Source organism: Helianthus annuus, chromosome 1, assembly GCF_002127325.2.
Source record: "Helianthus annuus cultivar XRQ/B chromosome 1, HanXRQr2.0-SUNRISE, whole genome shotgun sequence".
In the NCBI taxonomy this organism is placed as follows: domain Eukaryota; kingdom Viridiplantae; phylum Streptophyta; class Magnoliopsida; order Asterales; family Asteraceae; genus Helianthus; species Helianthus annuus.
The window spans coordinates 51,525,262-51,551,094 of NC_035433.2; the positions used below are offsets into that span (position 1 = coordinate 51,525,262).

Consider the following 25,833-nt stretch of genomic DNA (forward strand, 5'->3'; position numbering starts at 1 on the left):
CAGGGGGTCTTCTCCGGTAAAGTCGCTAGATTCCGACAATATCTGATCCGCAGAAATTGTTCGTTCAACTCACTTTTTTCGTTAATGTTTATCTCCATCATAATCAAACTAACAACTCGTTTGTGTCACGTATAAACTGCAAATTATGCTTATCTGCTAACCCGTTTAACTCCGAAATTCCCATCATCCCCTCGATCCATTATATCTTCAATTCGAGTATAAATATACACCTCTTGACCCAATGCGACCTCATTCCTACACAATTTCCCAACCAATTTCGTCTCTACAACTGATTGGAGCCGCATTGGCATACTAGACTCTGATGATGCAATTCTTGATTTTTTGTACATAACATCGCAGACTGGTACAGATATTACATGCTATTTATTTGTTTTATCATACAAAACAAAAGTCTCATATTTTTTTCAACTTACAAAACTGTTATATTCCTAGATCAGAAATTTGTTTTAGTTATTTTAATAAATCTTAACTTGGTTTATTATTTAGATTAAGTTAAAAAGTTTATTTTACTAGCATATTATTATATATAAACTCAAAATTTATAAATAATAAACTTCAAATCCATATAATTTTATAAAAAATATAAATAAAACAATTAATATTACTTTAAATTATTCTAGTCAAATATAATTAATTAAAAAATAGACTCTCTAGTTATTAAAGGACATTTTAGTAAGACTTAATAAAAAAAGTTAACAAGGTTTGGCCTTAGTATTCAACATTGTGACAAGGTTTGACCTTAGTACTATTAGTACCTGATTTTGCAACAAAAAACTATTAGTACCTGACATTGAAATTTAGCAGAAACCACAAAGACCAACGGTGTAATTTTTTCTTATATAAATGATAATAATAACTACTAGATTAAATACATATAAATAAATATTTAATGTTACATCTACGTGTGTTTACGGTTATATATGTGCTTGGAAAAAAGAGAGAGGGTTATATGGCCATTTTTTTTTTCTTAAGATTGTTTATACATAAATTTTTCATAGTGATATAAGTGGATGAATTTTTTAAAATTAAAATAACGCAAACATGACTTTTATTTATTAGTCTATATAATAATCAAAACTTGTGAGGTAATGAGACGGATATTGATAATTTCAATGTCCATACTTGATAGTAAAACCCTGTTATTTATCTGACTTAGTATCCGTCAGATATCGGATATGTATTTTGTTTGTTAATAGATACTAAAAGTTTTCAATTCATTTTTTCTTTACCGTTCTAGTTTTTGTCTACTTCTTATGACCTTAAGTAATAAAACACACACATATTTCAGTATAGATATTAATCAAGGGATATACATCTAGACAACTCTTAGATAACGTAAATAATCAATAAACATATTTTAAATCTTTATAAAAGTATAACTTGTTATATTTCTATTCAATTTGCTATAAAATGATGATGGTCTCTTACATGGCTTCCTTTGGGGATAAAAAATGGGGACATTAAATGAGTGTGAACTTTATTGTGTTAAGTTGCTCCCCTCCATTATTTTTTTTTTTTTGCAATTAATTTGTATATCTACTCATTCTGTCATTTAAAAAAAAATAAATGTTATTTTAAACAAACATCTATTAAACACAAAAGAGAGACTAAGTTCATTATAAAACTTTACCGTTAATGGAAATTTCCATGTGCTAGTTTAATAGCGGATTTTAGAACACAACACCAGTAAACTCACAAAATAAAATAATAGTATATATAAGAGATAATTACACAGATGAATCCTATAATTTAGAGCTAGTTTCATCTTTGGGTACTAACTTTTTTTAGAGTAAATTACTTTTTGAGTCCCTGTGTTTTAGTGGTTTTAACCACTTGAGTCCAAAATCAAAAAGTTTAGCGCCCTGAGTCCCTAGCCATTTATTTTATAACGTTTTGAGTCCAATTTTGTTCATTTTATAACGATTTGAGTCCAAAAAATTGGACTCAAAAGGTTAAAATTTGGACTAAAAAGGACTCAAATGGTTAATGGAAATGCTTATAGGGACTCAAGTCGTTAAACTTTTTGCTTTTGGACTCAACTTGTTAAAACCACTAAAACACGATGACTCAAAAAGTAATTTACCCTCTTTTTAACATGTTTAGGTTTTATGGTTTCCAATTTGTAACACCTTTGGGTACTAACACCAAAATTAGTTAATTTTATCAATATAATGACTAAAATACCCTTCTTATTTTTTTAATTTTATTAATGTAACATCTTTGGGTACTAACACCTAATTTTATTTAAGTTTAAATCAATTTTCCAAAATCTATTTATTTATTTTTATTTTCATCTATTTATTATCTCTCTTAACTAATATAAAATTTATTTATTTTTTTCATTTTCATATTTTTATTAAATTTCTTATTTAACATAAAATCTACTAGTTACACCAGTATTTTTTTTTGTTCATTTACATTTTACTATTTTAGAACTTATACAGTTTACATTTTAGAACTTATACAGTTTACATTTTTTAAAATGAGTAAGATATTTAATTTACATAAAACTATATAGCTAGTAGATTTTATTTTAAAAAAATCTATTTAAAACAAATAGCATACAACCCACGATTAAAAACAAAAGAAAAAAGCTTGATTAGAGTGATTAAACTAAACATCTTTCTGATTTCTGCGGTTGAGCCCAAAGAACAGATGAAGAATCAAGAACGAGACCTGATATTAAATTGGAACTGTATATAAAATCAGAATACTCGTTTTAAATGTTGTAATATTTCCGCAATCGTTGACAAGGGCAATTCTTCTAAACTCTTGAATGGTTACAAAATAAAAATTGCATGAGATTAGAAAATGAATGACAATTAGAAAATTCGGGATGAGCACGGTACCCGTTCGGTCGCGAAAGTACTAGTACCGAAATACGGGAAAACTAGTAGATTTTATTTAAAAAATCTATTTAAAAAAAATACTGGTGTCACTAGTAGATTTTATGTTAAATAAGAAATTTAATAAAAAATGAAAATAAAAAAATAAATAGATTTTATGTTAATTAAGAGATATAATAAAAATATGAAAATAAAAAAAATGAATAGATTTTGTAAAATTGATTTAAACTTAAATAAAATTAGGTGTTAGCACCTAAAGGTGTTACATTGATAAAAAATAGAAGGGTATTTTAGTCATTATATTGATAAAATTAACTAATTTTGGTGTTAGTACTCAAAGGTGTTACAAAATTGAAATCATAAAACCTAACCTGTTAAAAAAAAAGTTAGTACCAAAGGTGAAACTAGCTATAAATCATAGGGTCCATCTGTGTAATTAACTCTATATATAACTAAAAAAAGTAACATATTAATTTAAAGTTTTTCTTTAAGCTGTAAATATAATGGAGAACATGTCATTGACCAGGTTTCTCTAAATTTAATTAAGAGTAAACTACAATTTGAATTCCTATGATAAATACTTAATGGCACGTTGAGTCCCTATTTGTCAAAGTTGAACGATTAGGTCCCTGTGCTTGTCGATTTGGATCAATAACACCCTTCTCCTTACGTCCGTTAATGCGTCGGTCAAATCGTTAACGATGTGAAGGGTATTTTGGTCATTTAATCAAAAAACCCTCCACGCCCATATTGATCCTCAAGCTTCCTTTATAAGCATCACTTTACTCCCTCTTACCCAAAAACCCACCATCGTCCACACCATCTTCTCCAGCGACCAATGCAATTCATGAACAAGCACCGATCGTCGACAAAATGTTGTAGTTTGGTGTCATAATCTACACAGAGCATGTAGCAAGTACGACATTTCCTCAATTTCACATAAAAAGCTAGTAAATGCGTAAAAAGTCTTACATTAACTTGATAAATGTGTTCCTTACACTTGAAATTGTACCTGGATTCAGGGTGCAAGCCATCTGCCGTCGTATACGAATCAAAATCATGATGCGTACTGAATTGGAAAAGTGTGCGGATAGACAGGCCGGTGTGCCAATAGAATTTCCGATTTAGATAGGTCGTGTCATGAAACGCGATAGAAAATTTTGGAACCTTTAAATGAGCCGAGCTCGAACCATGGTTGACTTGCTCAATTTTTTTAATTAGTCTATTATTTATATATAGAGACATACACGATCAAATACAAAGTACTTTTATCCTATAAATTGTACCATTGTAGGATGACATACACCCTTAATCAATACAAAAAAAAAAAATAGTTAAGACGAGGGGATGCCACAAATTAATAATTGGACGATTTATATGTCGCAAAAAGGAAAAATGAGCTACGATCGTTGACTTTTAATTAGTTCCACCAATTTTTAAACACAAATAACTTTTACATACTGCATTATTTTAATATAAGAAAAACTATACTATAAAATCAAGCATTTTATTCTCTCAAAACACCCTCAAATTACCATTCCCGCCGCCTATTCACTTGCCATCCTCGCCTCCAACCAGCCACTATCAACCACCCTTACCCTTTGTTGTTTAAACCCCAGCTTCCGTTAGGAGGAAGGGTTTGTTTTTCAAATCGCTACTTGCCTTAGGAGAAGGGGATGTTCATTATCGGTGATCGCAATGGTGTGGTGCAAGGAGGATCACTACTAACAACTAGCACACACTACATTTAGTCGTAGCAATCCCCCTCTTTGGAATCTCGATCTGTGTTTTTTTTTTTTTTTTCGTTTCTCGGTTCAAGTTGCTGATCTACAACAAAGACCTCACATGCTTGTTTTTTAGTAAAACCATTTTTCAGTTGAGTTATATATATTCAAGCCGAGCTCAAGCTTAACCCAGCTAGACTCGGTTTGGTTTTCCGCTGGTAAACAACCCTAGTATGGTAATGGGATGCAAGTAGTCTATGCAGGTAGTCCCTAGATAACTCACTCAGCTTAATATACAAGTTTATAAAGCAGCATTTAAAAGGAATCTGGAAATAATAAGAAAACATGTATAAACAGAAGGGTGGACAAGCAGTAATTCTCAAGGATTTATTTGTAAAAGGTAGTCGTCGATTTCAATCGACTCCCACAGCCTTTGGCCAGGTTGAGTAGCATAATTGTTACTATGTTGACCTATAATAACAAAACACACACACACACACATGGTTCAATGTTCAAACCGCTAGACTGAACTGGATAAGATTTTCCTAAACCGTGGGTCATCGGTTTGGCCAACATTTTCCAGTGGAAGTGGCTGAACCATACTGGGTATACACCTTAATATCGTTAAAAGTTTAGATGCATCCATTAAATAAACAGTCACTTGCACTAGATTTCATTGATTAAAGGTATCAGTTGAATCCTAAGCAACCAGAAAACCAACTTTATTATGAAGCCCAAACACCCAGCATCTATTTCTTAAAACTGATCGAGGAATCCACAAGTATTTCAACCTGCAAAATCAGTTCACTTGAAATGTAAAATCAAAATCAAATCCAGGTGGATCTTGAATATGACTGACAGAGAACCAAAACTGGCCTAACCACAGATACCAATTTCAACTGATCTCGATCTAAAAAACTGAAAACTAAAAGCCGACAAATAACTAATTTCCGACCACCAAGTGAAAGCAATTCTTCAAATCCATTAAATCGGTAAGTGTATTACCTCACTACCATTAAGTCATTAAATTAAGGGGTTGTCTGGCAACATCTGAATGGTTAAGTGCTGAACCGGTAAGAGGTCTGAACCATTAAGTGCTGAATCAGTAAGTGGTCTAAACCATTAAGAGTCTGTATAATGCTTAACCGTTCAGAGGCAACTGTCTAACCAATTCAAATTAGAGGTCTTAATCATTCAGACTCTGTATAAATCTTAACCATTCAGAGGCAAATGTCTGAACCATTCAGACATCTGCTCGTGAAACAAACAGTCTGAACCATTAAGTGTTGAACCAGTAAGAGGTCTGAACTAGTAAGAGCCTCATTAAGAGGTAAATAAACAGCCCCTAAATCATGTTAAATTCTACCTCTGTTAATCTATTTATCTCATACTTTAGTGATTCAATAAATTAACTGTCAACAATAAAACAATCAAAAAATTTAAGAATCAGAATTATTAATCCAAAAAGTTTCCAATCCAAAATGTAAGAAATAGATCCTTGAAAAAGACATTGAAACAAAATTGAACCGAAACAAAACCATGATAGATAAACATACCAAAAATCTCCAAAGAATTGATGATCGTGTATCGATCTACCTCACTGTAACAATGTCATCAATCTTCAAAATCATCCTGACACACTCTGCAGCTAGAGTGATCGCACTCGTGCTCACAAGCAATGGTTGCACCACATTTTCCTCCAAAATATTAGTAATTTGTCCTTTCCTCACATTAATTCCAGCATTAATCTCACCCTGCGCATGCCTGTTACGAAGCTCGGTAACTATGGTTATCGGATTCAAACCTGCATTTTCAGCCAAAGTGTAGGGAACAACTTCAAGTGCTTCGGCAAACGACTTGACACAAAAACTCTCCATCCCGTGCAAAACCTTAGACCACGCACTGAGCTGTCTTGAAAGCTCAATCTCAGGCGCACCGCCGCCCGCAATCAAAAACTTTTTGTTCACTAGACAGCGAACCACACATAAAGCATCATGCAAACTCCGTTCCGCTTCATCGAGCACCAGCTGATTTGACCCACGAACAAGAACAGTTGTCGTTCTACCCATATCCTTAATACCAGTAATCTTAACAACCTTCCCATCTCCAACCGAAACCTCTTCGACAACATCCGCATACCCAAGTTTCTCAGCGCGGAAATGCTCGATATTCGCAATCGGCAAGCAATTCAACGTCTTGGTAACAAACTCGATATCATCACGTTCCACATCCTTAACCACCAAAATCTTCGCTTTCGCAAGATAATGAAGCGACAAATCCGTAACCGCATCACGCAAAATACTCTTCTGAATCAACAACACATTACAACCAGTCGCCTTAATCTTCTTAATCATACTCAATATATAACTCCTCTCCTCCTTCAAAATCCTATCCATCTGTGTGTAATCCGACACCACAATTGACTGCTCAATATCCGTCTTCGGAGGCGATATCTGAAACTGAATAACCGCAATCTTCGCATTCTCTACCCTTGCCGGTCCACCAGCAGCATGACTCACCTTCTTATCAAACACTAGACCTTTAACTAACTCAGTGTCATCAACCGTACCGCCTAACTTCTTAACAATTCTCACATCTTTTAAATCTACTAAATCCGGTTTCGCAGGATCGACAACAGATAAAACAGAGTCTACAGCTAACGGTGCTAAAAGCGAAGAGTACTGCGAAACTACCTTACTGTTTAACGAAGTCGAAGCCGATTTCACAAGCGATACACGATCCGATAACTCCACAGGAACAGCCATAGCCGTAACAACCTCAACCGCTTTAACCGCAACTTTGTTCAACGAATCTGACACAACAGTCGGATGAATACCGGAATGAAGGAGCGTTTGACACTGTTTCAAAAACGCACCGGCGATTACGACGACGGTAGTGGTTCCGTCACCGGCGACAACGTCTTGAGATTTGGAAAGCTCGACGAGCATCTTAGCGGCGGGCTGGAGAACCTCCATTTTGTTGAGAATAGTGGCGCCGTCGTTGGTGATGATGACGTCACCGGTGGCGGTGGAGATCATTTTGTCCATGCCTTTGGGACCGAGAGATGTGCGGACGGCGTCTGCGACGGAGCGGGCGGCTTTGATGTTGGCGGTTCGGATGTCGTCTTTGCGTTTGTTGTCGACGTAGCTTTCGGTTTTGGAAGAGGGTAGGGGTTGTGCTGCTGCCATTGATGGTGCCATTGGAGGTTTTGTGACTGAAACCCTAATTACAGTGGTTGAAATGGGGAGAGGTGGAAGAAAGAAACCCTAGGGGTGATGATTTGAATCTAAACAAACATATTACTTTAATTAATTTAATATAAAAAGTGTTTTTAGTAAATTATTACGTTTTACTTTTGTGAATCCTCTTTTATTTTATAACTAGGTTAGTTTCCCGTGTGTTACACGGGTTAAACAATTTAAACTATATAATAAATCCTATGTATTCTAATACATGAATTAAATATATGTAAAATTATTTTTATAATTTATAACCTGATTAGGTGGTTATAAATTAATATTGATCATAATTTTATCACAATTAAATATAGTCATATATATTTTAATGTTTTTCAGTGATGGATGATCGTATAGCACAAATATTTATTTTGATTATCAAAATTAACCAAGATTACTTATAATTATCGTACTAAATAAGTCATAAATCTTTTATAGTTGATTAATACCATATGTCCTCTAAGAGTTTACTTTATTATATAGTAAAAATAAAGATTTTAATTGTTATTTGTATAGATATAAATAATAATTATCTATAATAATTAGGTTGAAGAGATTAAACTAAATAATATTTCATAGGAGATTATCTATAATTAATTAGAAGATATTAAACTAAATGATAATTATCCATAGAGTATATGGCCTAATTTATAACAAGTGTCCCAAACATGCTTTCTTTTATTATATAATATAGAAATGTTAAATTAAATGTTATTTTAGTCCTTATGGTTTAGGTTATTTTGTGAGTTTAGTTCAAAGCTTTTATTTTTTTGACTGTGGGTTTAAAAAGGTTTCACCATTGCCATTTTAGTCCACTAGGTTAACTTCATCCATTTTTTCTATTCACGAGAAGGGCAATTCAGTCATTTTATATGGCCGAATTGCCCTTCCAGTTGACAGAATTACATAGAAAATGACCAAATTACTCTTCTCGTTAACCGAAAAGGGAAATTGGCCTGTAATAATCCCACCTAGACCTTATTGGTCATTAATAATCCCACCTTAGAATATTCCCCCAGCAGTCCCACCTTTCACCTATTTTTCCTACAATGGTCCCCCGTTAAAAAAACTTAACGGAGTTAAGCTTTTTTCCAAATTACAAACAGATTTTTAAGGCTTTTGATTAGAACGACGATACGAGTCCATTGATGTAAAACTTGCCTCGAAACGGTGCTCCAAACGATGAAAACGGCGCTTCAATTCGGGTGTTTAAATTTTCAATTAACCAAAATCAAGTCACTTGGAGCACCATTTTGAAGTAAGTTTTACATCAATGGACTCGTATCGTCGTTTTAATCAAAAGCACTAAAAAATTTGTTTGTAATTTGGAAAAAAGATTAACTCCGTTAAGTTTTTTTAACGGGGGACCATTGTAGGAAAAATAGGTGAAAGGTGGGACTGGTGGGGGGAATATTCTGAGGTGGGATTATTAATGGCCAAAAAGGTCTAGGTGGGATTATTACAGGCCAATTCCCCAACCGAAAAAGTGGATAAAGTTAACCCAGTGGACTAAAATGACAACGGTGAAATCTTTTTGGACCCACAGGTGAAAAATGAAACATTTTGTGTTGTGTTTTGGATGATAAGGCTTTGATTATCGAATGACAAACATTAGTATGTTTTATGTTGATTATTATATTGTGTTTTATATTTATAATTGTACGATAGTGTGTTTGAAGTCTTTATGGACTGCTAGAGTTTGGGTTTTGTGTTTTAGTGATATTCACTATGTTATTTGTGGATTTTGAGTGTGTTTTATGCTTAAATTATTGTGTTTTATGACTTTGTACACTTTGTAGAAAAAACTAACTTTGTAGCCGAACCCTACCCAACTAACCAATAACCATAGCATATCGTCCATGCTTTATAGCCTAGTGGCATCTTAATGGCGGAATAAGACTTTGGGACCAACAGGTTCTGGGTTCAATTCACACAAGAGGGTTTTCCTTATATTTATTGGGTTTCCTCTTCAATTAGTGTATAAGCATCATGCTCAGCGGAGATGGATATGATCGAATGATTTTGCTCGTAGCACGATGATACTTTATGGGTCAAGTTATTCTACAAAGGCTCCTAATTGTAATAAGTGTAAGAAGGATATATAGAGTGACAACTGACAAATGTCCAATAACCTAAAATTAAACTCACTACATCACCACCCAAAACCTAAACACCCACCCCCACCCTACCCCATCACCACCCAAAAACCTAAACTCAGTGGTGGATGGTGGGTGGAGGTGGGGGTTTAAGTTTTTGGGTGGTGGTGGATATTTAAGTTTTTTTTGTGTAGTGGGTTTTTATAGGAGATTTTGTACCATTCTTACAATTAGGATCCTTTGTATTTGATCATAATCCGATACTTTATTCGTCCGTCAATGATAATTTTACGTTAAAAAAATAACCATAACATATGATAAAAAGACGAGCATAGTAATCAAAGTGTAAACGAGCTTGGAGATATTTTTTATATTATTGTTTGGTAGACATTTTATATTAATTCTAGAACTAAAATTAAATTGTTTGATTTGTAGCACTCTTTTGGAGGTTTTAAGTTGTTTCGATTTCAATCAAACTCAATAACTGCTGACCACCATTAATGGCGGTTTCTACTCAACACGTAACAACCTCCACCCTTGAACCATGGCGAGATCTCACCGGCACCATCGTCATGGTCACCGGCGCATCCTCCGGTATCGGCTGGGAATTCTGCATCGATTTAGCCAAATCCGGTTGCAGAATCATCGCCGCCGCTCGTCGAGTCGACCGCCTCAAGGCTCTGTGCGATGAAATCAACAGATTACGTGTTTCCGATACTCATTCAAACCGAACTCAAACCATAAACGACGACGTATTAGCCGTTGCAGTGGAGCTTGACGTCAGCGCCGACGCTCCGACTATTCAAGCTTCCGTGATAAAAGCTTGGGACGCTTTTGGCCGTATTGATGCTTTGATTAACAACGCCGGTATTAGAGGTAACAGTTACGGTTGAGGTTTGACGGTTATTTTGATGTGGCATAATGATTTTGGAAACTAGTTTCACATGTGATTTCAAATCTGGAAGAATATCTATTGAAAGCCGTATTCAGTTATACAGTTAGTTACCAGCTTGTACTTTTTTTATGTATGCTTGTATATAGGGTTAGGGCTTTAAACGAACCAAACCTTCAGCAAACCGTTTGTGAATGCGGAAAGTTCGTTTACGTTCGTTCGATTAATAAATGAAGGAACATGAACAAGGAATTTCGTTCGATTAATAAAATGAACGAACATGAACAAAGGTCATGTTGGTTCAATTGAGTTTTTGTGAACGTTCGGTAATACGTTCGTTTACGTCCGTTCATGGCTGTTTGTTTGTTTAGTCATTAGAAACTTAGATCTTTGAAACATGATTTTGAGATAACTATGTGTGTATGTTTATCCTTACTATGTCTAACTTTTGTTTGTTTATGATATCAAGTGTTTAACAAGGTGATTATGTCTAATGCATAGTTGTTAAAAGCCATCGCCTCTTGTGCCTAGGCCCATTTTTCAGGCGAGGCGAGGCAATTGCGCCTTGAGTCAAGGCAGTTGCGCTTTAATTCTCCAAGTGATGATTCACACATAGGTTCCGACGCGATTCCTAGATTCCTTAGAGTTTCCATCAAAATTCTCTAAATTCCAGCATGATTCCAGGCAAATCTCTACTTTTATCTAAGTAAAACCACTTTTCTACACCAATACACTAATATTTTAGAACTTTTGATACTAAATAGATGATATTAAATGTTATATGTTTTGACTTTTGTTTATTTTATTTGTAGAATATTGGCAGGAGTTGGCTACAAAGTCTATTTTTCCTACAAAGTGTAAAAAGTCATAAAACACCACAATTTCAGCCATAAAACACACTCAAAACCCACAAATAACAAAGTGAAGATTACTAAAACGCTATATTTGTGGGTTTTGTGTTGTGTTTTGGATGATAAGGCTTTGATTAACGAATGACTAACATTAGTGTGTTTTATGTTGATTATCATGTTGTGTTTTATATTCATAGTTCTACAATGATATGTTTGAAGTTTTTATGGAATATTAGGGTTTGGATATTGTGTTTTAGTGATCTTTATTCTTTTATTTGTGGGTTTTGAGTGTGTTTTATGACTTTGTACACTTTGTAGGAAAAATGGACTTTCTAGCCGAACCCCACCTGTAGAATATTATTATTTTTCTAATACATAATATTTTTTGAATTTTTTTTCATTTTACGCTTTTATTTTCTTAGGCACTCATTTTTTTTTGCGCCTTGCGCCTAGGCCCTAGGCGAGGCCTATGCGCCTTGAGTGCGCCTAGATTTAAGAAACTATTTCATATGTGATATGAATTCTCGAAGCATATTCTTTGAAATTATTAGAGCCTTATGTATTAGGCTAGATAGTTGGTAACAGTTAGTGTATATTAGATATACGATTTCACACATTATGAGATTCAGTTTTGCACTTGAGAGTTTATAGAGACCTTTGTAATGCAAAGTGATGATAAGTTACTTATGCTGAATTTTGAGTTTAGGTCCTGTACAAAATCCACTGAAATTGTCAGAAGAAGATTGGGATAAAACATTCGGAACAAATATAAAAGGATCATGGTTGGTGTCAAAGTATGTTGGATTGAAAATGCTAGAGTTTAATCAAGGAGGATCAATAATCAATATTTCTTCGACTGCTGGTCTTAATCGCGGTCATCTACCTGGAGCTCTTGCATATGCTTCTTCAAAATCAGCTTTGAATACCATGACAAAGGTAAACCGAACAACTTTGAGCTATGAAATTTTAAATTTATTCGTGTGAAGAAACAGGTCAGTTCATGTTATATTATATATATGACGGCTCGTTGAATAGACAAAAGTAACATTAAGTGTCTTCAAGTTATATTTAACTGACTGTTTCGTTCTAAAAATGCATGTCGTAGTTTGACTTATGAGGTCAGATAGATCATTTTTGAAATAGGTATACATGATATAGTTATGACTTTTGAAGTCAAATCAACTACTTTTGAAATTTGCATGATGTAGTTTGACTTGAGAGGTCAAATAGACACACGTGTGAAGTTAAATACAAATTGAATGATAAATTGCTGGTTTAATAGATGGGAATAAGTACATATAAGGCTGAAAATTTGTGCATTTGACTTCGAAAGTCAAAATATAACTTGCTTGTGTGTTTTTTCTATGGATACCTCTTGATGTGTGCTTACTTAAGCTTTAAATTTCAAATCTTTAAGTTTGTTGTGATGAGCAAGATGAATGTTGTCTTATGATTTTGACTTTTTTAGTTGACTTGCTTAATTTTATACACATTCAGGTAATGGCAATGGAACTTGGAAGACACAAAATTAGGGTGAATTCAATAAGTCCCGGGATTTTCAAATCTGAAATTACAGAGGAACTTCTGCAAAAGAAATGGTTCAAAAACGTGGTTTCAAAAACTATGCCGTTGAAAGAGTTGGGTGTTACGGACCCGGGGTTGACTTCATTGGTCAAATACCTAATTCATGGTTCATCAGATTATGTTACAGGTAACATATTTATTGTGGATTCAGGGTACACTTTGCCAGGTGTGCCAATTTATTCATCACTTTGAACTTACTAGTGGTCTAAAGTCTAGGGTCAAGTTATTCTACAAAGGCTTCTAATTGTAAGAAGTGTAAGAAGGATTTATAGAGTGACAAGTGTCCAATAATCTAAAACTAAACCCACTACATCACCACCAAAAACCTAAACATCCACCCCACCCCACCACCACCCAAAAACCTAACCCCCCCCCCCCCCACCCAAAAACCAGCGAAATGTAATTTGTATCCGCTTGACTGTTTGAAGGACCGTTTTCTTTAATAAAGTTTGTGAATTTGGATTTACATAATTGGATTAGTGATGAATTTATGGACGATTGTTACAAATGTTTTTTTTAAAAGACTAGTAACATTGTTTCGAGCAAATATGTAATCATTCATATTTTAAATGAAAATAGAAACATTATTGTAAGCCTTATTAAGCATTCGATTCAACAATGTTGTCTTTTGACGCAATTGGGATGTTAGACAATCTTCTCCACCCTTCACGCCGGTTTAATGACCCGACGGGCAGTGTTTAACGTCGTCTCACGCCGGTGAAATGCAACAAATAGCAAGTAACGCTTAGCCTTACTTGCACTATTGTACAAACCGTCAAACCTGTCATAAGACTCATAAAAACATTTTAAACATGCAATTTGCGTGGCTACATAATTATTTTAATCGAGCCAAAAAAAACCTGGTTCACAAATAGCAAGTAACGATTTGTTGGGATGAAATTTAGTATGCGAGGGTGTTATTTTTTATTTCTTTCTGTGTCACATTTTAAAGTTTATTTGCAACGGTTTAAAAAAAAAATTATTAACTTACAACGATCGATATATTTAACTTTAATGTTAAATTCTTATCTGGCGGAGTTTTTTAGCTTTTCTAAGAGCATTCACAATCAAATCTCTAACTATATCTCTATAATTACACTAAATAATTTTTTTTTATACTTTTAGGCTATAGGGTGTGGTCATGACCCTCATGACCACCATGACCCTCTACGTCAGTGTCATGTCACCCACCTCTAATCCACCATCAAAAACCAATACCCTAAGGGTGTGGTCATGACCCAAACCACTATCTCCTTATTTATTTTAATTTATATTTGTCTAAAAAAAAGAAATGATTTCTTGAAAAATGGAAATGAGGACCATGGCTGTCATGGGTTAATCCATGCAAACCATAATGGATCATTGAAAAATCGAAAGGAGAACCATGGTTGTCATGGTTTAATCCACACAAACTATAGTGGATCATATAGGGGGTGGTGTAGCCTTCCATTCATGTTCCTATGTGGCGAATCATTTTCCAACCATGACCTCCACACCCTTTAGCCTTATCATTACATTTTCTCTCTCCTCCACTCACAACCAACTATAAAAAATAATAGAGGTGAACATTATCTCCTTCAAATTTACTGAAAAACAGTAACCTTTTCTTCTTTTCTCTCTCCTCCACTCACAACCATTTACAATCACTTTAAAAAATATAGAGGTTACACTCACATTAATTTAGAGGATCCATTATAAATGCTCTAAGTTAATAACCGAAGGCAATGATTATTCGTAGTGTTAATTTTTTTTAACGACAAATTTCTTTTAATATATGTTGTACCTTGAACCTGAGACTCTTCTTCCCCTCTTTCAAACCTAGGTGTTTAAAGGCTTTAACATTTGTCAATAGACCACCACCCTGTTGGTATTGGTAAGGTTAATTAATCACAGGTGATAACAAAAACTAAGGCTATGAGGTGTGGATGGAGCCCCCTTGGGCTTTATCATACCAACTAGGATCTATGTCATCGCCATGTCAGCATGGGGGTTTTATCATGCCCCCCCCCCCCTTTTAATTAGGAAGGTGTGGATGGAGCCCCGTGTCATGATTAACTAATTATTTATTTAAATATTTATTTTTTTAAATTAAATGGCAATTTTAATAACTACAAAATTAAAAATAAAAACATAATTTCATTAAAAAAAAACACTAAAAAGTCATAAAAAAAATAACATACTAGAAAAAAAAAAGTCAACATACTTAAAAAAAAACTACATATATTTGGCCCGAATTTGTGTCTTACGAGCCTCCAAAATGACTCGATCCTCCTCTGGTAGATGTGACACATCCCATGCGAGAAAGTCCATGTCTCTCGCAATTTGTTTCTCCATTCTCATTTCTTGGTCTTTTTCCGTAATGGAGATTATTTGTTTGAGATCTGCCTGGAACTCGCTTATCTTTGACGGGCTATCTGATTTAGTAGACTTTCCACGTGCCTTGGCTTTACTTTTATCCCTACCAGTTGGACGAGGCAGCTCTTGTGGTTCTTGTGGTTCTTCAAACTCGTCAGCATCCTCGTTTAGATTAATTACTGTACGAGCATCGGACTCAGATGGTTCGGTGGTGGATGTCGATTTGGACCGTTTGGATCTAGGGCAGGTTGGGTCGAAAGGTGGCACAAGATGCCACTTTGGAGATTTGCGAAGAAGCTCCCATGTGGTTACCAACGTAAACATATGCCCATGGTGCATTCTATAGTCGTTGTGGGCTTCTGTCAAGACATCGACGTCGCTCGCACCACCTCTCCTTCGAGTGTTATTGACGAGGTTATTGTATATGTTGTTGAAGTTGCTAACCTTCAGCCTCATAGCACCCCACTTTCCCGAAAAAGAGTCGGCGGTTCGATACACGCCACGCTCCATTGCGGCGAAAAACTTCTCGCGTATACGACCCCAAAATACCTTTATGTCTTGGTCGTCTCCTAAAAAAAATTATTTACAAAAGCATAAAAAAAATATTTACAAAAGCATAAAAAAATTATTTACAAACAATCTCGTCCTCTGACACGTCGAGCCAAAAGTAAAAAAAGTGAGGTAGAAAGTGGTTATTTATAGTGTCAGTTTATAAATAAAATAAAAAGTAAATTTTTTTTTAAATTATGACCGTTTTCAACGGTCAAAAAAGTTAATGCTCCTCGGTCCAAGCGCGTTGCAGCTCGTTACCATCTTGGCGATGGTTCAATAGCGCCCCGGCATAGCGCCGGGGGTGTGGATCGATGGCGGGTTGGGGCGCTATGGGTGGCCAGCTGGGTTGGGTGGCGCCCCCACACCCTCCAGCCTAAGTGTGACATAAACTAAAATAAATAATATAGGAAAAAAGAGCTCTAATATTCTATTAGCAGATGTATATAATACAATAAGATATAGTAGAGTGTATAAAGGAGAATAAAATTTTGAGAAGAAACCCCTCTTCTCCTCTTTCAAACATTAGATGTTTAAAGTCTAACATTTGTCAGTTGCTATTGGTAAGGTTAATTAATCACAGGTGATAACAAAACTAAGTGTGACATAAACTAAAAAATTAATGTAGGGAAAAAGAGCTCTAATATTCTATTAGCAGATGTATATAATACAATAAGATATAGTAGAGTGTATAAAGGAGAATAAAATTTTGAGAAGAAACCTAATCTATATTAGTTATTAGAGTAAACTATAATTTCAGTCCTTTGGGTTTACACCCAATCACATGTTCAACTCTCATTTGAAAAGAACAAACACTCCAGTCTCTGTGGTTGTCAATTGCTCGCAATCTAGTCTCTCGCACTAACTGGCCGTTTGTAATTCAGTGAAAAGACAAAATTACCCCTATAACTTTACTTACAATTCCAGTCCCTGAAAGTATAAATTATATATTCCTTCCATATTCAAAACAATTCCTAATCTACCAACTTAGCACGGATTAACCTGCAATCTGAATGTATTAACAACAATAATAGCCTATATAACACATTTAACCAGATTTGGTACATGTTTGACTTTTTGAACTTCAAATGGGTTTGACTTTTTACACAAACGTGGATTAAAAAATATAAACACATCTGTAAAAAAAAATTTAAAAATTGCCGAGTCGGTAGTTTTGACTCATGCAATTTTTTTTTACGATAGACGTAAATTTTGGAAGACGATAAATGTTTTTTTACCTCTCATGTAAATGTGGGTGTGCGACGTTTTTTTTTTAAATTTTCTTATGTTGCTGAAACAAGTGATTATTTTTACGACTTTTATGAAAAAAATTCGGAAAACCTTTTGAATGGCCTAATTCTCGTGGTTCTCGCAACTCGTGATGGTTCTCATTTGAACCAAATCCTATATATACACCTTTTCAAATGTCCTCATAACTTTCTTTAATTAACAATGCACATCACTATAATAAATCATCAATAAAAACCCAAATACAAGATCAATTATTACATTAATGGCATTACATTTATGATATGTAAAACTGTCGGATTTATTCAATTAGGTGGTTATATGTACTTTTTAAAGATGAAATTTAAGCGAATCTTAACATACAAAATACCCTTAGGTAGTGTTTAGTATGAAGGAATTAGAGGCGAAATGAAATGGATCATTACGAGGGAATGAAGAAAAGGGTGTTTGGTTGGTCAATGAAATGGAATCACCTATTGCATAAGGCAATCAATTCCCTCAAAATTATTTCATCCACCCCGATGTTTTTTTCATTTCACCCCCTCTTGCACCATTCATCAACAACACCACAACCCACCACCGACGCCATCGTCATCATCACCGCCACCTGCAACCTGTGACAACTCGTATTTTAGCGCCTTTCGTCGTACTCTGGTGTAACCTATATGAACACTAAGTGACAAGTTAATATGTTAAATTATATTGAATGTTCATGAATTGTTTATACGTGATGTGTGGAATTCTAGATGTGAACGTACTTGTTTAGATGAAACGTGTTTTATGTTTTGGTGCTACCATAATCTCGTTAGATCTAAATGCACGTTATGACCCCGTTAAACCATATACTTCATATTTGGGCCGCTTGTATGTTGAGCCACACTCCCCTTATGTTAATTCTTGTCCACTCATTATGGCAGCCCAATGTTATGGGCTTAAGCCCAACTCGGCCAAGAAGCACTCAACCGTCCCAACTCTTTATCATGCTGTTGTATGTACTATTCTTCATAACACAAAAATACCAAACAAAAACCAGCTGGGGTAGCCCAGTTGGCCACCGACACCCACCTCTTACCAAGAGGTACCGGGTTCGAACCTTGGGGCGAACAAAGTACCCTCAAAGGGTCGGCTCGGCAAGGGTATTTACTGCCAGGCTCAGGCTTGTCGGGTGGCGGCCTGGGAGGGGTTATCCCCTCCGCGGTCAGGGGTACCGTGCATTACCCTTTTTTTTTTTTTAAATACCAAACAAAACCCTACCTCTCTCCCTTGTATGCGTGCGGCAGTAGAAGACCCCTCTCTTTGTCGTGATCGCCATCTCTAGGTCAGTATAATCTTCTGAATATTAAATCTCATCAATTGTTTTGATTATATGTGAAACTATGCGATATTGTATTTAGAATCTTGTGGCCTGTACATAGTTTGTTGGTGGGAAAGACATATGATAATAGCCTATTAATTGACACATGAAATGTCACACCCCGGCCGCGTAAAACAACAAACCGCGGCGGAAACGCCGGGGAGGTGAGTGGCGACAGAATTATTGTTTCAACAACCATGGCAATTAAAGTTATGTATTATTAAAATTTAAGTTACATTGTCTTTGAGTTCAACTAAACTAACATAATAACTGTCTTTTAAGTCACTAAGGCCCGAGTCCGCCTAAGTGAAGCACAAGCATCATCATGCATTAGCACCTGAAACACATGTAAAAATAGGTACGTCAGCATAAATATGCCTGTGAGATACATAGGTTTTGTTTATGCAGATTCATGACTTGTATTTGAAAGGAGAGTTTAATAAAATGTAGTCATGAACCTTGTAAAATGTTTTCCTTTGTAAAACCATGTGAAAATCAATGAAAATCAAATGATGATGAAATGATAATGCATGGTTAAATGAATAACCAAGTAAAAGTGAATTTGTATAAAATATGTAATTTGTAAAACAATGTCATGTTTATGTATGAAATGTTTCATGTGTTGCCCAAGTGGTTTATATAACGCAACGATGCATAATACGATAAAAGCACTTATATATATAGGAAGTACCAGCGGCGTATCCACCATGCTTTTATCATATAACACATAGCCCCGTTACATAAGTCACTTATCAATAACCAACCAAAATGTCTTGTTCCATGTCAATATGTGTATGTGTAAACCATGTACAATGTCATGTGTATCATGTAAAACCAATGAAATGCATAGCAAGTAGGAAATCCTCTACTTAACTATGTAATGATGTCTAATGTGAAAACAAATGTCATGTATGGTGAATAACTAGAAGTTACTCAACCCCATAGAAAATGTACAAAACATGTTTTTGAATAAACCTAAGTTTAAATCAAATGTTATGCTTTGCAGAAAAACAATGCTTTATGATTACAAACATTTATGCAGTAATGTTAATCGCATACATTCAAGCCTTGAGACTGTGGCGACAAACCCTTAAACGAATTAAAGGTTCATCTAAAGTTATGTAGTCGGATTCTGTCATCCCCAACTTCCAAACAAACCCAGGAAGTCGGAAACGGGAGTTGTCAATTCCTATGGTACCATTACATAAGTCCGAGCGGCGTAGCTAATGTTAATGAATGTATTATTGTCCCGATTGAACATACCAAATGTCATAACCAATGTAGCATGTGAAAACCATGTACTAGGAATGCTAAGTAAACATGCCTAGTAGAAATGTTCATGTAAAACAATGTGCTAGCATGCTCAGTAAACATACATAGCAGAAACGTCATGTAAAACAATGTGCTACATATGCTAAGTAAACATATGCAACAAATGTGTAACAAATCAATGTGCTAGCATGCTTGACATACATAGCAAAACACAATGGAAAGCATGTACTATATATGTACTAGGTGAAACTAGCATGTTTATGTCATAAAAGCATGAAATGCACAAAAGTAACATGTATGTACATGTGTATCACCCCAAAATATTTGAAAACGGTAAAAGAGGGGAACTATGTACTCACTTGGGATTGCTAATTAGTCTTGAGAATAAGACCAATTTAAGCTCCAAGGGTCACGGAATCAACCGACACCTAGTATAGGTAACTATGTTAATAATCGGCTCCTAAATCGGGAGATAGGATAGAATGAGGTTCTATAAATCAAATGAGTAATTGAACTCATATGGTATGATTTATTAGTCCCAACATTCTGATTGGAAGGCCTACCTAAGTGCTTTTGACCCGTTTCGACACATTATGGTAACATAAGCTACTATAAGGCGTCGTTAGCGTAAAACTATGATCGGATGGTTAACTATGTGCTATGTCAAGTCTTACATGCCCAATTATCCCTAAACATGTTACTAAATCAGATTACATGTCAAAATTATGTTCACATAGTCAAAATACGGATTTATGCTTCAAAAGGGCATTTTGGTTATTTCCTATGGGCATACAAGCTAACAAGCATATGACTAACCAATCCTAGGTGATCATAAGGTTATAACCTCAGTGGTTATTCCCTATGAAACTATGATCATTAACTAAACTTGGTCGGATCCTAAAGATCGACCAAACGGGTCGGGTTCGGAAGTATAAGCGGTTGTTTAGACCGCTTAACTTGCGACCCTAAACAAGCACAAACTAATAGTGTCGAGTTAGACATGTCAAAACATGTCTAACCTACTGATTTGGTATCAAAACAAAGTGTTTTGATACTCTAAAGTAGTTCCGTTGCAAAATGCGTGCTAAAACGCATTTTGACCGAAACTTTGACTCGACACTACAACTAGCTAACGTGGTAATCAGCGGTTATAATCACGAAGGATTATAACTATCGTGATTACAATCACGTGTCAAAGTTCAATTGAACTTTGACTTGACCAATTGATGGTCAAAACCGAAAGTCAAACTGTTGGCCAAACGTTTGACTTTCTGCACTACATAAGGAAAAAGGAAATAAAAAGAATGAAAGAAGCTCACTTAAGGTCCTTGCTATCTTTTCTACAAGAAGACAAAGTCCCAAATGCTTGAGAGAGAGCTCCAAAGCAGATGTGAAGAGAGGAATGAGTGAATGAGCAAAGAAATGAGTTGATGGAGCATGGTATTTATAGTTGGACATGAAGAACAAGATCACTCCAAGTGTTTTTCTTAGCCATTAAGCATGAAATCACAACCATACATTTGTTAGGAGCAGGTGCAAAGCCTTGGAGAGGTGGTAACTTGGTTACCACACAAAGAAATTGCAAGATTAGCCCCTGAATTTACAAACTGTTGCTGAAAACAAACTTTCTGCCCAGATGTGACGCTCGCGTAGCGCGACGGCATAGGCAGTAGGTGCTCGCGCTACGCTACCATGTATCAGGTTCAGCAAAGTTTCAAAAATGGCAGAAATGGTCCCTGCACGTGTTTAAAGCCTTTTTCGATGCGTTTAAACCCCGTTATCCTCATTTCAAGGCTCTAAAATGAAGTTAAAGTATAGGGGACTTAAAACATGCTCAAAAACATCTCGGATGTCGGTTCGTTTGATCGTAAAATTGCGTTGTTCGGTTAATTACGGCGGAAGTTGTAACGAACGCAAAACCGATCCAAATTAAGCGACGAATGGAATTTTTGCATGCCGATCACTAAAATAAAAATATTTTAGTGTGTACAAAAATTTTGGATGTCCAGATGTGTCCAGAACGTAAGATACGCGCGAAAATGCAAACTTACGCCGTTTTTGACACTTTTAGTCCCTGTAAGATCATGTAAGCATGTTTTTGCACACCGAACCTATCAAAGCTTATTTCTAAGCCATGTTTAGGTTATTTATGGTATGTTTAACTTATGATCAAGTTCCGGACTGTACGTTGCCTTACGAAACGGCAGACTTTCGCAAGTTGACGCAAATAGTCCCTGAGAGCGAATAAACTTGTTTTTGCCATACCAAAGCCTTTAAAACTTATTTATAAGTTATGTAAAGGTTATTTAAGGTATGTTAAGTTTATGATGATGTTCCGGAGTGTTTGTCGCGTTAAACTGATCGTGTTTACGCACCAGTTTGCGTATAACTTTCCAGAAAACGATATAGAGTTCAAAATCGATCAAAAATCAACATGGGCACAAAACCAAACATAAATGACAAACATTGGGATCAAAACACACTGTTTTATTAATATTGTATTGTTCAGAGTTTGTAAAATGATATCACAAGCACAGATGTCACAGTCTCCCCTACTTCAGGAAATTTCGTCCCGAAATTTATTTAGAGGAAACTTGTGAGAATAGATGCGGATATTTCGCTTTCATCTGATCTTCACGTTCCCAAGTAAACTCTGGGCCACGTTTAGATTCCCAGCGAACTTTGACCAATTTAATCCGCTTGCCTTTCAACTGTTTAAACGAACGGTCCACTATCTCCACAGGTTTCTCAACGAAGTGCATTGTATTATCAACACGAATTTCATCAAGTGGTATGTGGAGGTTCTCATCAGCTAAACACTTTCTGAGATTGGACACGTGGAATGTTGGATGAACATTTCCAAGTTCAGGAGGTAGCTCAAGTCTGTAGGCTACTTTTCCGATTCTTTCAACGATCTTAAATGGTCCAACATAACGAGGTGCAAGTTTTCCTTTCTTCCCAAATCTAATCACACCTTTCCAGGGGGATACCTTGAGTAGGACGTGATCACCAACTTGGAATTCCAAGGGCTTGCGTCGTCGATCCGCGTAACACTTCTGACGGCTTCTAGCTGTCTGAAGGTTTTCACGAATCTTCTTGTCCTTATCCGTAGTCTCTAGAATGAGTTCAGGTCCAGTAAGCTGAGCTTCACCTATCTCATTCCAGCAGACCGGTGAAAGACATTTTCGACCGTATAAAGCTTCGAAAGGAGCCATATTGATGCTAGAGTGATAAATGTTGTTGTAAGAGAATTCGATCAAAGGTAGATGCGAATCCCAACTACCACCAAAGTCTATCACACACGCTCTAAGCATATCCTCCAGTGTCTGGATTGTTCTCTCAGATTGACCATCTGTCTGCGGATGGTACGCTGAGCTTAAATGAAGTTGAGTACCCATGGCAGATTGCATGGTTCTCCAAAAGCGAGACGAGAATCGAGCATCTCTGTCAGATATAATGTTCAAAGGAACACCATGTCGAGATACAATCTCATCAACATAGATTTTGGCAAGCTTGTCAGCAGATAGATCCTCACGGATTGGCAAGAAGTGTGCTGACTTTGTAAGACGATCAACAACAACCCAAATGGCGTCATGACCCTTCTTAGTGCGCGGTAACTTGGTAATGAGATCCATAGAAATGTTTTCCCATTTCCAAACCGGAATCTCTGGTTGCTCTAATAATCCAGAGGGATGTTGATGTTCTGCCTTAACCTTAAGACAAGTAAGGCATTTTGAAACATATAAGGCGATGTCTTTCTTCATACCCGGCCACCAGTACTGGGTTTGAAGATCCTTATACATTTTGTCTGCACCAGGATGAATAGAATAACGAGACTTGTGAGCTTCATCCATAAGCAAAGTGCGAAGATCGTCTATACTTGGGACCCACAAACGGCCCGTGTAATAGAAAATCCCAAAATCTCTTAGTTCAAGCTCAGGATTAGTATGACATGGTAACTCTTTACCCATCAAGTCTTGTGCAACACAAGTATGTTGAGCCTGAATTATGCGAGATTGAATGTCAGATCGAACCTGAACACAGTGAAGCTTGACACGTTCCTTACGACTTAATGCGTCAGCCACGACATTCGCTTTACCAGGATGGTAGCGAATTTCGCAATCGTAGTCGTTTAGGAGTTCAACCCAACGTCGTTGCCTCATGTTTAGTTCTTTCTGATTGAAGATATGTTGGAGACTCTTGTGGTCAATAAACACTACACACTTTGTACCGTAAAGGTAGTGTCTCCAGATTTTGAGAGCAAAGATTACTGCACCTAACTCAAGATCATGAGTGGTGTAGTTCTTCTCGTGCACTTTCAGCTGTCTTGATGCATAGGCTATAACTTTGTTTCTTTGCATAAGAACACAGCCAAGACCTAAATTGGATGCATCACAGTACACGACAAAATCGTCGTTACCCTCGGGTAAAGATAGAATAGGTGCATCACAAAGTTTCTGTTTCAAGGTCTGGAAAGCTTCTTCCTGTTTAGGTCCCCACTCAAAAGGTTTGCTTTTCTGAGTTAAAGCAGTGAGAGGAACCGCAATCTTGGAGAAGTTTTCAATGAAACGGCGGTAATAACCCGCTAGACCAAGAAATGAACGAACCTCGGTAGGAGTAGTAGGAGTATCCCAATCCTTAATCGCACTGATTTTGGCGGGATCCACATGAATACCTTGTTCGTTGACAATGTGCCCCAAAAATTGAACTTCCTTAAGCCAGAATTCGCACTTGGAGAATTTGGCGAAAAGTTGTTCTTTCTTTAAGAGCTCCATTGTAAGACGAAGATGCTGTTCATGATCAGCTCGAGTCTTAGAATAGATTAAAATATCATCAATGAAAACGATGATGAACTTGTCCAAATAAGGCTTACAAACCCTATTCATCAAGTCCATGAAAACAGCAGGAGCATTAGTTAAACCGAAAGGCATAACAGTGAACTCATAATGACCATAACGGGTACGAAAAGCTGTCTTGGGAATATCTTCTTCGAGAACTCGAAGTTGATGATACCCAGAACGTAGATCAATCTTTGAAAAGCAAGTAGCACCCTGTAGCTGATCAAAGAGATCATCAATGCGAGGTAGGGGATATCGATTCTTGATGGTAAGCTTGTTAAGCTCACGGTAATCGATACACATCCTAAAAGATCCATCTTTCTTTTTCACAAATAGGACAGGAGCACCCCAAGGTGAAAAGCTTGGACGGATGAATCCTTTGTCAGATAGCTCCTGAAGCTGCTTAGACAACTCTTGCATCTCAGACGGTGCAAGACGATAAGGTGATTTAGCAATGGGATTTGCACTAGGTACAAGATCAATGCGGAACTCAACTTGGCGCACAGGGGGTAAACCAGGTAATTCTTCAGGAAATACCTCTGGATAATCCCGAACAACAGGGATATCTTGGATTGTCTTACCCTTGCCTTTATCCTCTACGACATGTGCTAAGAAAGCAACATATTTCTTGCGTAGATATTTGCGGGCTTGGGTACATGACATGAGTTTAACGGGTTTCTCCCCATGAACTTCTAAGATCTCACCAGTCGAAAGCGGTATACGAACCAACTTCTCAAAACATACCACCTCAGCATGGTACTTGGATAACCAATCCATTCCTACTATAATGTCGAAGCTCCCGAGTTGCATCGGTGTGAGGTCGATAGGGAAAAGATGGTCATTGAGATTCAACTGGCAATTTCGAAGAACAGAGTCGAGGACAACAGGTTCACCACTAGCTACTTCTACTGTCAAGGGCTTTCCTAGTTTTGTTCTAGTCATCGCAAGCAAAGGCTCAAATGCTAAG

The 25,833-nt window shown here is 36.2% G+C and overlaps 2 protein-coding genes across 2 annotated transcripts; one reads left to right on the forward strand and one right to left on the reverse strand.

Annotated features, from left to right (window-relative positions):
* Positions 1-4,955: 4,955 nt before the first annotated feature.
* Positions 4,956-7,881, reverse strand: LOC110866733 (T-complex protein 1 subunit delta). The gene is made up of 2 exons (XM_022115879.2): positions 6,148-7,881; positions 4,956-5,382 (listed from the first exon to the last, which is right to left on the reverse strand). The coding sequence occupies exon 1, from the start codon at positions 7,789-7,791 to the stop codon at positions 6,184-6,186; it is 1,608 nt and encodes a 535-aa protein (XP_021971571.1). The 5' UTR covers positions 7,792-7,881; the 3' UTR covers positions 4,956-5,382; positions 6,148-6,183.
* Positions 7,882-10,329: 2,448 nt separating this feature from the next.
* Positions 10,330-13,523, forward strand: LOC110866741 (3-oxoacyl-[acyl-carrier-protein] reductase FabG). The gene is made up of 3 exons (XM_022115886.2): positions 10,330-10,799; positions 12,373-12,602; positions 13,164-13,523. The coding sequence occupies exons 1-3, from the start codon at positions 10,424-10,426 to the stop codon at positions 13,440-13,442; spliced, it is 885 nt and encodes a 294-aa protein (XP_021971578.1). The 5' UTR covers positions 10,330-10,423; the 3' UTR covers positions 13,443-13,523.
* The last annotated feature ends 12,310 nt before the right edge of the window (positions 13,524-25,833 follow it).

Bases quoted from the DNA above. Each gene is read 5' to 3' on its own strand.
- LOC110866733 (XM_022115879.2), bottom strand. From the start codon at position 7,791: ATGGCACCATCAATGGCAGCAGCACAACCCCTACCCTCTTCCAAAACC.
- LOC110866741 (XM_022115886.2), top strand. From the start codon at position 10,424: ATGGCGGTTTCTACTCAACACGTAACAACCTCCACCCTTGAACCATGG. The intron at 10,800-12,372 runs GTAACAGTTACG...TTTTGAGTTTAG, and splicing joins TAACAACGCCGGTATTAGAG to GTCCTGTACAAAATCCACTG. The intron at 12,603-13,163 runs GTAAACCGAACA...ATACACATTCAG, and splicing joins CTTTGAATACCATGACAAAG to GTAATGGCAATGGAACTTGG.